Source organism: Fukomys damarensis, unplaced genomic scaffold (assembly GCF_012274545.1).
Source record: "Fukomys damarensis isolate Sample0158 unplaced genomic scaffold, DMR_v1.0_HiC HiC_scaffold_37, whole genome shotgun sequence".
Lineage (NCBI taxonomy): Eukaryota > Metazoa > Chordata > Mammalia > Rodentia > Bathyergidae > Fukomys > Fukomys damarensis.
The window spans coordinates 25,674,680-25,688,715 of NW_022900949.1; the positions used below are offsets into that span (position 1 = coordinate 25,674,680).

The window sequence follows — 14,036 nt, forward strand, 5'->3', positions numbered from 1 at the left end:
CCTAGTTTTAGAGTAGCTTTACAACAGCCCCGCCACCAAGGTGCCTGTGAACACCAGCGACTTAGCTTAGCAGCCACCGAGGCGGGGCAGACAGGTCTGGAGCTCCAGAGCACTTGCTGTCCCGAAGGAGTTGCCATCATTCGCTCTGCCTAGCAGCTTTCCTCAAAATTGCATTCTCACATCTAGTCTGCATTTGACCTGAGAACTCGCTCTGCTTCAGCATTTCCTGTCCCCAGGGTGTTTCTGGAAATAATCAGTGGCGGTTGTCTAACATCACAGTTGCGGGAAGCAGTGATACCAGTTACAGCTGACAAGAAACTGACCAAAAACCGTGAAAGAAAGAACTGGGAATGAGATGTCCATCTGGGGATTTAGGAAGCTCTGGCATATTTCTGAGATGGCCACACGTGTATACAGCTTTGCATATGCCCAGTTCCTTTGCATATGCTCTAATTTCTCACCTTATATGATCTTGAGTCGATATGACAGCAGGAAGTGAAAGCTAAGGCAGAGTTGTAAACAAAAGAAAGGCAGTAGCAGAAAACCTTGGAAGGTGTTCATTTCCAAAGTTGCCAGATGATATTTTAAGTGTCTCGTTTTTGACAAAAAACTACAAGGCTTTCAAAGAAGCCAGGACGTTTTGCCCATACAAAGAAAAAAAAAGTAAAACCAAAAAACGAAACAACAACAACAACAACAACAACAACAAAAAGTTGCCCCAGAGAACTCAGGATATTGATCTTAATTAATAAAGATTTTAAGCCAGGTACTATAAATATGTTAAGATATCTCTGAAAATTTGATTTGCAAATACTACACAAGTGACACACATACACACATACACACACACACACACACACACAGTGCTTAACTATCAATAGAACTATTTTTTCCCTAGGTTTTATTTTGTAAAAATACCACACACTAAAATTTTATTAAAACTAATAAAGCTTACTATTTCTTTTCTTCTACTATCTGATTGACAAAGATCATTGGGTAAACCAATATAGACATTCCTCATTTAATGACCGAGTTCCGTTCCAAAGTTAATGAGTCAGTTGCTAAATGAAGAATTTTATATAATATGTATGTTGTACATTACAATATTCAGAACAAAAAAGAGGAAATGCAGCCTTCATGACTTAGCTTTTGTTTGCATAACTCTTACATGCAGTGCTATGATGTGTAACAACACAACTGTACGGTACCATACAATCAGCAAACATTATACTACTGTGTAACAAAGTGTACTGTACCGAAGAAACACATATAGGCTTTATAAACAATATGTACAGAACTGTACAAAAAAGAAAACAAGATGGGTCATAAGTCTGACTTGTAATTCCAAACAGTCGTGAAACAGGTAGGTTGTTTAAAAAGGAAAATCTGTAATTATAAAACTATATCAATAGGCTTATAATATTTAAATATACAACTTCATGACAATCAGTTGCATAAAGGGTGAGGAGGAAGGCAGGAATAGGATTATGCAAGATAAATATCTGTAATCTGAAAAATATGAAGTCTGAAATGGTCTGAAATCTAAAATTTCTCAATGCTGACAAGACTGTCAAACAGCTTTGGACTGTAGATTTTATGTTTCCTAAACCGTGAAAGAAAGAACTGGGAATGAGATGTCCATCTGGGGATTTAGGAAGCTCTGGCATATTTCTGAGATGGCCACACGTGTATACAGCTTTGCATATGCCCAGTTCCTTTGCATATGCTCTAATTTCTCACCTTATATGATCTTGAGTCGATATGACAGCAGGAAGTGAAAGCTAAGGCAGAGTTGTAAACAAAAGAAAGGCAGTAGCAGAAAACCTTGGAAGGTGTTCATTTCCAAAGTTGCCAGATGATATTTTAAGTGTCTCGTTTTTGACAAAAAACTACAAGGCTTTCAAAGAAGCCAGGACGTTTTGCCCATACAAAGGAAAAAAAAAAAGCAAAACCAAAAAACGAAACAACAACAACAACAACAAAAAATTGCCCCAGAGAACTCAGGATATTGATTTAAATTAATAAAGATTTTAAGTCAGGTACTATAAATATGTTAAAGAATTAAAGAAAATGATGTCTAAAGAATTAAGGAAAAAAGGAAAATGATGTCTCATCTAATGTAGATTATTGAAAAGTCACAAAAAAATTTTAAGCAATCAACTAGAAATTTCTCAGTTGATTGTCTACATAAGTAAATATAAAAAACATTATAAAGCTATTTTTGTTTGTAGCACTTTTCTTCTACTATCTGATTGACAAAGATCATTGGGTAAACCAATATAGACATTCCTCATTTAATGACCGAGTTCCGTTCCAAAGTTAATGAGTCAGTTGCTAAATGAAGAATTTTATATAATATGTATGTTGTACATTACAATATTCAGAACAAAAAAGAGGAAATGCAGCCTTCATGACTTAGCTTTTGTTTGCATAACTCTTACATGCAGTGCTATGATGTGTAACAACACAACTGTACGGTACCATACAATCAGCAAACATTATACTACTGTGTAACAAAGTGTACTGTACCGAAGAAACACATATAGGCTTTATAAACAATATGTACAGAACTGTACAAAAAGAAAACAAGATGGGTCATAAGTCTGACTTGTAATTCCAAACAGTCGTGAAACAGGTAGGTTGTTTAAAAAGGAAAATCTGTAATTATAAAACTATATCAATAGGCTTATAATATTTAAATATACAACTTCATGACAATCAGTTGCATAAAGGGTGAGGAGGAAGGCAGGAATAGGATTATGCAAGATAAATATCTGTAATCTGAAAAATATGAAGTCTGAAATGGTCTGAAATCTAAAATTTCTCAATGCTGACAAGACTGTCAAACAGCTTTGGACTGTAGATTTTATGTTTCCATTGTTAGGGATGCTTAGCTAGTGAAATCTTTGCTAATATTCCAAAATCCAAATAACTGTCTAATTTGAAATAATTATAGTCCCAGGAATTTCAGATGATACTTTACATGTATTATATTAGAGCAACATTTTGTAAATTATTTAAATTGTTAGTATTAATCCAAACTACCTTGTTTTAAATTAAATTAGTTATAGTTGTCAGAATAACCACTATGAAATAATTTGAGAACATAGGGTAAAATAAACAATGTGTTATTCTAGAAAAAAATATGTTTAATATTTATTAGGACAGTCAGTAACAAATTTTGGTGAAGATACAGGAAAATTGAAATCCTTCTGCACTGCTGGTAGAAAGGTAAAAATGACCTAAGTACTTTGTAAAATCTTAGTCTTCAAAAATGTAAACAAAGTTACCTCATTATTTAGGAATTCCTCTCTTAGTTATATAACCAAGAAAATTAAAAACATGTCCACACAAAAGCACATACATGAATGTTTATACAGGCATCATACATACAAAATAAAGAAAATATGGAAACAATCTAAATATTCATTAGCTGCTAAATAGAAAAAGCTAAATGTGGTATATCCATACAATGGAATAGAATTTGCCCTTTAGGGCTGGGGATTTAGCTCAGTGACACCACTGCCTGCCTTGTAAGCGTAAGGTCCTGAGTTTGATCCCTGGTACAAAAAAGAAAATCAGAATTCGCCCTTTAAAATGAGGGAAATACTGATATGGAAAACAATATGGATAAACCTTGATGCTGATAGGCAAATTACAGAGACAGAATTAAGGTTCAAAGTTTCTCTTCAGGAGGATGAGTGTATTCTAAAATTAGTGTGTAAATGTCTGCGGGATTTTTTTTAATGTAGTGAAAATGATTGAGATGTACGGCTTAAAAAGGAAAATTTTATAGTTGCATGTTCTACTGCAAGAAGGCTATTACTGAAAAAAATGTATGTACAGATATTCCTCATGTAATGACCTACCTGTTTAATGACTGGTCAAACTTGTAAGCAGTCTGCCTTGTATGGATTTATGACCTGTCCTTTTTTTTTTTTGCATAATCCTGTACATCTTATTTGTAGAACCTCAATCTCTCCTCTTGTTTGGTATAGTACACCTTGTCTTTACAATAGTATAATGTTTGGTGATTGTATAGTACAGTACTGTAGTTTTATGTTCTGTTATGCATTACAGCACTGCATGTAAGAGTTGTGCAAATGAAAGCAAAGTCATCAAAGTGGAATTTTCTTTGACAGTTCCTTTGTTCTAAATATTGTAATGTGCATACTACATAACACAATGAATAAGTCTCCTCAGAGAAATACGTGAAACATGAGGGTAATTCCCTGGAAAGGTGAGGAGAAACCTCTACGTGTATTATTTATGCTTAACAAATAATCAACACTCAATAATAAGCAAGTTGTGTGTCAGAATTATGGTGAAAAAAAGCAGAATGTATTTTGCTTCCACCAAAGCTAAACTTCAGCAATCATGGCTGTGTCAGTGAGTTTAATACAATAATTATTGATGTCTTTGAGAAAGTTATGTCAATCTTTTTTCCAACCGAGGGCCGTCACTTTACAGTGAAGCAGCACTGGGCGCTTTTCCATCAGTTATGTCAAAGATGTTGCTTTTCATTCTCCAGGTGCTTGCGGTGGGTTCCTGAGGACTGGAGACGCACCTGCCTTTCTTTTTTCCCCGGGCTGGCCTGGGAAATACAGTAGTATGACTGATTGTGCATGGCTTATCCAGGCTCCCGATTCCACCGTGGAACTCAACATCCTGTCAATGGACATTGAATTTCACCAGTCATGTGACTATGACAGACTTGTGATAAGAGATGGTAAGAGACATTTGAAAAGATACTATCTTTTTTAACTCTGACACAGTTCATCTTTAATAATCATAGTACTTGCTTATTGCCTCTGTCCTTTGGTACAGAATTCTATAGATTCTAAGATACATGAAGCCACTGAATATTGGAAATAGCTTCAATTTCTGGAGAGTGTAAGGCAAATATTAAATTGCCTGTCACAACATGTCAAGAATACTAGAACATCCCTAAGAGATAACAAAAGCTTGTTTAGAGACCCAAGTGGGAGATAATAGTCTAAAATTTCAAATTGTGCTACTTTACTTTTTAATTGAGAAGTCTTGGGGATAAATATTGACATTTGGCATCTCTGGCTTTAAGATCCTAATGGAAAAGGTCTTTGTAATTGCAGTCTATTCATTTCTTCTGGTCCCCTGACCCTGTGGGTGGACTAGGTAGTGCTAAGAGGTAATATTTCCACCCATTTTCCTTTGTACGCAGGTGGGGCATTGCTATGCACTGACCCAGGGTCCTGGACAGTGCTAACATGCAACACGTACAAAACTGTGCTTTTCAGGTGACATGGGCCGGAATCAAGGGGGGATGATGGGAAGGCTCCATCTTCCATGTCTGCAGATTCTCACTAAAAACCCAGATGTACTTACATTTGGTCCACAGATTATTAATACGCAGCATGTTGTCTCCTTAAGCTCCCTCTCCCTAGACTGCCTCCCACCAAGTGAAGATCAGCTGTTGAAGATGCTTGATTTCCCACCTCAAAGAGGCTGGGTACTAAGTAAAGACCCGAAACAACCGTACAAACATGAGGAAATGAGACACTAACCTTCCCTCTTTCTTGGTCAGCAATCACATATCAATGCATTGATCGCCCCAGAACTATTCTTTTCTGACAGTAAGACATTCTTGTGGATATTTGAGTTTTGTAACGAAATGAACATGTCTTTGCACATCTATTCTGAGTGTTCAGAATCCAACAGAAGGCTTAAAAACAGTCCACAGCAGGTAACTGTACCAGTGAAGTAAGCGTTGTGATTGAAAAACTAGGTGAGTTTAAAAACAATTTTTATAATAAAAGATACATTGCTACTAATCCCCCTCAAAATATCCCCCCCCCTTTGAATACACTGATTCTGTATTTCTTGCCACCTTCTGGAGCTGTTCTGGAAGTCTCTGCATGAGTGTTTGTAGTTGTGCCGCTGTGACCGCTTTGCTGTCCTGAGTTGATTCAGAAGTTTCACAGTATGGTATCAGATTAAGCGAATAAGGTTAATGTTTTTATAAGCTTGCCTTTCCCTTGGATTTATTTTTATGATACCTTGTAAAGACACTCACAGTGGAGCACTTACAGAACTGCTTCAGAAATAATAAGTGTATTCCCAGTGAGGGGGAGTTTTTTTGGGGGGATTAATGGCAGTTGTCCTTACTGTAATTCATTTTTTTCATTTAAACTTTCGCCATACGTTTTGATCACTCTTTGTAAAGTATGGGTGTTCTTTACAAGGCACATTCTGTTGAGTCGATTTTTGTTCCGTGACCTTGCACGAGTTGTTAGATGGCTCCCGGCCTGTTTTACTGTTATTGGGTGGCCCACTAACTAATCAACTTACTAATCAACAAGTAGTTATTTAGATATAAGCATTGCTTCACCAAACAGTCTAGAGGAAAGTTTAGAAAATAAACCTAAAGCAGTAGATGTAATCCAGTTCTGCTAAGGGATAAAATATATACTTGTGAAATAATGACATTTTAACAGAACTTCAGCTGGGCATGGTGATCAACCGTGATCTCAGCACTCCGGGAGGCTGTGGAGTCAAGACGGTGGCAGGTTTGAGTCCAGTCCAGTCGGGTCAACAACTTAGTTCCTCTCTCAAAAAGATCCGGGAGAGCTGGAGATTTAGCTCAGTGGTTCTGCCACCTGCCTCGAAAGCCCAGAGTCCTGAGTTTGATTCCTGTATCCACCCCCAAGAAGAGAGGGGAGGGACAGGGATGTGGCTTACCACAGAGGCCAGCAGTTCAATCCCCAGCACCTCAGAACAAGCACAACAATGACAAACTTCAAACTTTCATAGTACAGGTTATTAGAGAACACATCAAAAAATAATATTGGGCAAAATGTATACCAAAATATCATAATAAAGATAAGTTCAAAAGGAGTTTAAGAGGTAAACGTCAATAACTTGAATTGTAAACAAACAAAAATCTCAAGTTTCCAGAGTTGAAAAACCCTCCAAAGAATGCCTCTGCAAGCATCTTAAAAATATTAATACGTGTAACTGTGCCATTACATTCATAATCACAGAAACAGAAAATAACTTGTTTTTTAAAGTTAACATGACCCGAGTTCAATCCCTGGTACCAAAATAAATAAATAAATAAATGAAGTTAACAGTGAATGAGTTTTAAATAGTGGTCTGTGTTAAAAGGGGTCCATTTTGTTGGCTGTGTAAAAAGGAAAATTTCTTCATTTCTCAAATTCTGTTTTCTTTTTTGTAAGTTGAAATTTATTAATTTTCTGCTTTGTGGAAAACACTATATTTTCCCAGCCAAGGAATCCAAATCCACCATGATCTCCCTTACTCCACTCTGGTCCTGGTGGGGATGGTGGCTTTGATGGAAACAAGTCTAAGAGATGTGGAAGAAGACGGTCCATGAGTGACCTGCTTCTCCTGTGTCTCTTCGGAGGACACACTTGCTGGAACCCTCTTTCCTCATCCTCCACAAAAGTCTGCTCCTTTTATAATACAATAAATACAATACCCCCCCCCAAAGTTTTTACACCTTCCAGTGAGCTGAAGAAAGGGCTGTGTAATTTACCCACTTCTTGGTCAGTGACCTCTGAATGTTAGTGTAGGAGCTGAGGGTTAAAAACCACATTTTTTTCTCTCCTTTAGATACTTAACCTTCAGCTTTTATAATACAATAAATAAAATCCCCCCCCCCCAGTTTTTACACCTTCCAGTGAGCTGAAGAAAGGGCTGTGTAACTTACCCACTTCTTGGTCAGTGACCTCTGAATGTTAGTGTAGGAACTGAGGGTTAAAAACCACATTTTTTTCTCTCCTTTAGATACTTAACCTTCAGCAATCAGAGTCACTGAGGTCAGAGTCTCTAATTAACACACGTAAACATGGGGCCTCAATCACTTCCAGTGGCCTGTACTCCAACGTTTGAGTTTTCATGCCAGGAAGAACTGGCAGCCAGGTTTTAGAAAGATCCTGGTAACTGTCCAAGAAGTCTTTGTTGAGAAGGGTAAATAAAAAAGGGTGCAGGCAGCCCCACGGCAAGCTGGAGCCAGAAGGAGGAAAGCCTGTGCATCATTTGTGAGAATCCCTTATCTCCTAGGAGCTCCAGTGTCCAGAGAAAAATGTGTGCGCCACTTTGTCTGGGTTGCAAATGGTGATGGGTAGACTCTTAAGACAATGACGTTTCCCTTCTCGGTCACAGGAGACAGTGACCAGGCCCCGCAGCTAGCAGTTCTCTGCGGAAGACAGATCCCGGGGCCCATCCGGTCTACTGGAGAGTACCTGCTCATCCACTTCTCCTCTGACCTCAGCGTCACCAGGGCAGGCTTCAATGCGATCTTCCACAAGAGTAATGTGTTCAGACAAATCTCCCCCCCACCCCGCTCCTTTTCTCTCTTTTCTTGCTCCCTGATACACTCTGCTCATTTTTCCATTCCAGGACTGGTTATAAGCCACAGGGCATAGGTCCGTGTCACCTCTGGACACCTATTCTGTGTCGAGTACCAAGTCCTGATGCAAAGCCACTGTGGCCAAGATGTACAGAGTTCTCTTGCCCTCAGGTCTCTCAGTGGGGCCTCGCACCCTCAAGGCGATGTGCTCACTTTAGGCACAAGAACCATCTTTTCATTGTACCTGAGTGTTCGAACTAGAAGAGAACAGAGATCCATAATGCATCAAAGGAGCAATAAGTCAGTTATTCTTCAATACAAGAAATAACCAGTTCACACATTATGGAAGATAGCTTCACAAATGCCTTGGTTGAAATTGTCCATATGAGGATTGGCAGTGACAGATTCTTGCTCTCGAAATATGAAATTTGATGAGTCAGAGAATGTATACAATGTGTGAGGTCCATCCTTTCAAAACATGACAACATTTGAGGTCCAATAACTTTAAATCTAAGCTAGACTGAAATATCCCATGGACTACTGAAAGGCTTTTGTGTATGAAAAACATAATTTTAAAGTAGTCTCAATATAACATTAAAAGTAGATCTCATAATGTTTACTCTTATATATGAATTTTAAAGCATGAAACAATTGAAGAAAAATTATCTTTCTCTGGCTCAAGGGAAGCAGCACCTATAGTGGTTTAAGAAAATGGGCTTTGTGGCTGGGGATTTAGCCTAGTGGCTCTGCGCTTGCCTTGCAAGTATAAAGTCCAGAGTTCAATCCCAGTACCAGAAAGAAAAATGGGCTTTGGGATTAGATCTACAACAAATTTCCAACTCTGCAGTTTGACTAGGTGCATGAAGTTTCCTGTCTCACGGATGAGCTGTGTCGTCCTCGACAACTCACAGGTTAATTAATGCCTGCTCTCTCCTCCTCCTCCCACTCCCAAGCTCTCCCTACACTTGCTCTCTCTCATATGTATGTGTGTACATGTCAGCGCTGTTCACATGTAGCATACGTATAACATGTACATGGACAAATGCATTTATATACGTATATGTATGTGTGTATGAAATCTGTATGTTCAGTAGCTCTATGTCTAGGAAGTATTTTCAACTTAATGTGTAAAGACTGAACTCTTGATCCTACTTTTCCTAACCCCACACACTTGCCCATTCCACATTCTCCACAATCTTAGTAAATGGAAAGTACATTCTTCTTCTTACCAGAGCTAAATATCTTGATGTCATTCTTGACTCTTTCCCTCAAACCCTATGTCCTAACCACCCACCATCCACAGTCACAATCCATGTCGGTCCCAACCACTTTTTTGCATTCTCCTGTTCATGCCTCTGTAATCTCCTCTTAGTCTCAGACAATCCTGTCCTCATTGCATCTTCTGCTTCTGCTTTTGCCTGCCTCACCCTCTGGTACAGTTGGAGTACTATCGACAGTGGACATTTTGTAATGTAAATCCAATGATATCACTGATGCTCAAAGCCTCAGTGTCTTCCCCTTCTGACTAAGTCCCCTGCTTCCTCCATGAGCCAGTCATGCTACCTTTTGGATCTCCCATTCTATTTCATCTATTCTAACTCTCATGATGTGCCCCTTAACATATCAAGTCTTTACATTGCTTTCTGCACTGAGATATTCTTCTCCCACAAGACCACTGAGCACAATTCCTCATTTACCTCAAGTCTTCACCAGATGTTACCACAAGTACCTTCTCTAACCTCATCAGAAAATATAATGCCTTTTTCTTCATACCCTTCATTTTCTAAATAGGTCTTATAACTATGTAGCATTTATGTTTGTTTATTGCACGTTGTCCTCATTTATACAGTAAGATTTATGAAGGTAATTTTTATATTACTTACCTCTATACCTGAGATCTTTGCAACAACACCTTGAGGACCCAAAAGCATGTCTTCATAGTGACTTTTCTGCTAATCATTTCCGACAGTTTGATGTTTGTTAGTCTCATACCTCACTTATATTGCCTACACTTTGAAAATCCCCAAGGAAAGCATTGAAACCCCAGCTGTCAATGTCATTTAAATAACCTGCCTTTCTTTCTTCTTGGGAAGGCTGTGGTGGATATCTACATGCTGACAGAGGGATCATCACATCCCCCAAGTACCCACTGCCCTACCCTCCCAACCTCAACTGCTCCTGGCACGTCTTGGTCCAGCCCGGTTTGGTCATCGCTGTCCACTTTGAAGAGCCCTTCCAGATTCCAAGTAGAGATATGTTTTGCAGCCAGGGAGATTATTTGGTGGTAGGTCTTACTTGCTACCATTTCTAATGCTATCTCTGCACTTCATTTAGAAACAAAGTGAAGATTTTTCTCTCTTGGATTACAAATTGGTAAAACTTTTTCACTCTGTATTTTACAATATAAAGGCATTTATGCAATTTTAATGTCTTTCCAGCTAAAAAACGGACCAGATATTTATTCTCCACCTTTGGGAACCCAAGGAAGAAATGGTCATTTCTGTGGCAGTCATCCCTCATCCACTCTGTTCACCTCGGATAATCAAATGTTCGTTCAGTTTATTTCTGATAATAGCAGTAACGGAGGGCAAGGGTTTAACATGAGATACGAAGCAAAGAGTTTAGGTAAGTATGTCCACTGGGAATTAGATCTGCACCTTTTCTGCAATGGTTTGGCTTTCCTTGATTAAATGTATTTGTGAAAAAATATAAATATTCCTTTTCTGAACTAAAAGTAATAGCATTAAGAATGGCTACTTATTGTTAAGCATTTACTCTATAATTGATACATTAAATATATCAGTGTGGCTATTTTTTAAGGAAAGTATCATTATTTCCACTCTACAGGTTAGTAAAATGAAAGCTCAGACGTTTGCAAGTAGGCTGTTTCTAGTTAGTGATTAAAGTGAAATTTTGCATGTGTATAAACATTTTATTGTGATGCCTGACATTCCTTAAACTTGTCTATTATAAACATCTAATTGTTATTTAAACCTAGTTATAGAAACATTGTAAGGCTTATGATTGCCTTATTTTATAATCATTTGTGTGCTTCCTTTTAAATGAACCCAAATCCTCTGATTCTATTATTATTCATTTAATTATCGTATATTACCACAGTGATCTTTATTTAACCACCTTTACTTAATTATAATTGTATTTAATTCTACTGCAATTATTGATTTTTGTGATATTTTCTTTTTAATGAGGTTTAATTGAATAAATAAATACACAGAGCTTCACAAGCGGGGAGTGGTGTTAGTGGTAACCAACAGCAATGATAAATCTTTGCCTCCCTCATTAGCTCACATAGATTTCAGGTTGATTTTATGACTTCAATCCCAGATTATCAAAAACATTGAAAAATACATGTTGGTTTCAGTGAAACCATACATTTTATTACACATTCTCCCAGATATGAGAATTAAAAACATTAGCATCATTGCTTCATTTTGGAAAAGGAAAAGAAGTATAAAGTTTCCCATCAACTTTCATGCACACAGAAACATCTAGCAGCTTGAGTAAGGTCCACGGTGACAAGTCATGTTCTGTCACCTCCCAGGACGTGCAGCTCTGGCATGTGTGGGGGCTTTAACAGTGGTGCAGCCAGCAGCACCACTGCTCAACTCGCTGGGAGCTCCCCTTTTTTCCCCAGCTCCGTGGCTGAGTGGTGAATGGGCTGGATTTCACCCAGCACTGAGGCACTGTCGCAGTAAGAGCGCGTTGGTTCTGGTGAACTCACCTTACCAAACTCTACTTTTCCATCGTTGGCCATGATAGACTTAGTTAACCTTTCATGGTAATTCAGATACACGAAGGGTTTATTTGACAACACTGTGTTTTCTGTATTCCTTGGCAGACCCTCTATTTATGATTGTGGTAATTACTTTCTTCCTTCAAGTTTATGACTGCTTTTACTATTACATTTAAACAAAGGTCTTTTGATTTCAAAACCTATTGTTGGCCCGGGGATTTAGCTCAGTGGTTCTGGTGCCTGCCTGGCAAGCACAAGGACCCGAGTTCCATCCCCGTTACCAAAAAAAAAAAAAAAAAAAATAAAAAAAACAACTATTGTTGCACAACCCCAAATACTATGATAACTGTTTCTTCCTACTTACCAATTCAACCATTTTCCCTAACTATAGCCAGCATTCACCTTCCTTGTCTCTACTTCCATGCCACTATTTCTCAGACTCACAGTATGTTCTCATGTGAATAATTTTGACATCAGATTCACCTGGGTTTATACCATCTCTCTCCAGAGACATCTCTTTACTGTGGTTCATTGAGACTTCTATGATCTTGTGCTAGAAATCTCTGATTCTCACCTGATTAATTTGGCTCATGAATTCATCTATCAAACAAACATTCATAAAGCCATGCATGGAGGTTGAGGCAAGAGAATTACAAGTTGGGCCCAGCCTGGGCAACTTAGAAACCTAACAAGACCCTGTCTCAAAATAAAAACTAGAAAAGAGCTGGGGATGTAGCTCAGCAGGAAATCCTTGGGTTCAATCTTCAGTATTGCTAAAAAAAAATTTATAAAGTGCTTCATACTGTGCAAACTACCTTGCCCTGTCCAGGGGTTCAATGCAGTGAGGAGACAAGACAAGCAAGGCACAATTTACATGGTATAATAAGACCCACATGTAGATATGCATCAGGATGCATGAAGAACTGGGTTAATATATAGAACCATCTAGCAAATAGATCAGCGAAGGCTCTGAGAAGAGTCTCTGTTCATCTCTCCCAGATGAAGAGATTTGTCAATTAGTGAAGAAATGATATACCAATATTCAAAATCTCATTGTTAAAAAATAAAATGCATTCACAGTTTTGAAAGGATTTACTATTACCAGAAAATAGCATCAAAAGGAGTTAAATGTAGTGATAGGCAGGCAGAAATCATAATGGTAACAGCCACGAGTACCACCCTACAGAGAAAGGACATTAACCAGAAGATTATGGGGAGCCATGAATGATTTTAATCCAAAACATGCCTGGCATGATCAGATTACAGCATCACTGTGGCTGTATCTCTGAAAACATACTGGGGTGGAAAAGTAACATAGAGAGACCTAATGAAAGAGTAATTCAGGAAAAATATTATTAGGTCCTGGGCTAAAGCCATGGCAGTATGAAGGTAGAAGACAGGGCATATTGAAAGATACATAATACAGAATTGGGTGCATTTGGACCTCACATTACATGGATGGGGAGAGAAGGGATGCAGGCAACATAAATAACTGCTAGATTTCTGCCCATTCATCCACAAACATTCATCCAGAACTTCCCATGTGACAGACCCTGAACTACATCCTAGGGATAAAGCAGCAAGTATACAAAATCCATGCCCTGATGGAGCTTAATTTTAGGGTTAAAGCACAAATCATGAATAAGCAAAATGAATAATATGCCATAAGGTAAAAGGTAGTGAGAAAAATAAGGTGGCAGGGATCTCTAGAAGGGGAGGCAGTGTACCATCACTTACTCCTTTATGAATTCTGGGTGCCCAGAGAAGGTCCATCTGCAGACATGTCGAGTTTGAAACCTGTGAATGATGTCCAGTGGGAAAGTCTGGTAGCTGTTGGAACCTGAGTGTGGAAGTCAGAAGAGGAGCCTAGCACACATCCACGGATATGGAAATCATCAACTTGTAGTTGAAGTCATGAGGATATGTGACGTT

At 38.4% G+C, this 14,036-nt stretch overlaps 1 protein-coding gene across 1 annotated transcript in view; it reads left to right on the forward strand.

The window, feature by feature from the left end:
* The window catches only part of Cubn (cubilin), a 263,953-nt gene that overhangs the window by 172,919 nt on the left and 76,998 nt on the right, over positions 1–14,036 (forward strand). The window contains exons 40-43 of the mRNA XM_010607108.3: positions 4,532–4,729; positions 8,164–8,310; positions 10,444–10,634; positions 10,789–10,975. Coding sequence (XP_010605410.1) covers positions 4,532–4,729; positions 8,164–8,310; positions 10,444–10,634; positions 10,789–10,975 — 723 coding nt within the window. The remainder of the gene's footprint in view (positions 1–4,531; positions 4,730–8,163; positions 8,311–10,443; positions 10,635–10,788; positions 10,976–14,036) is intronic.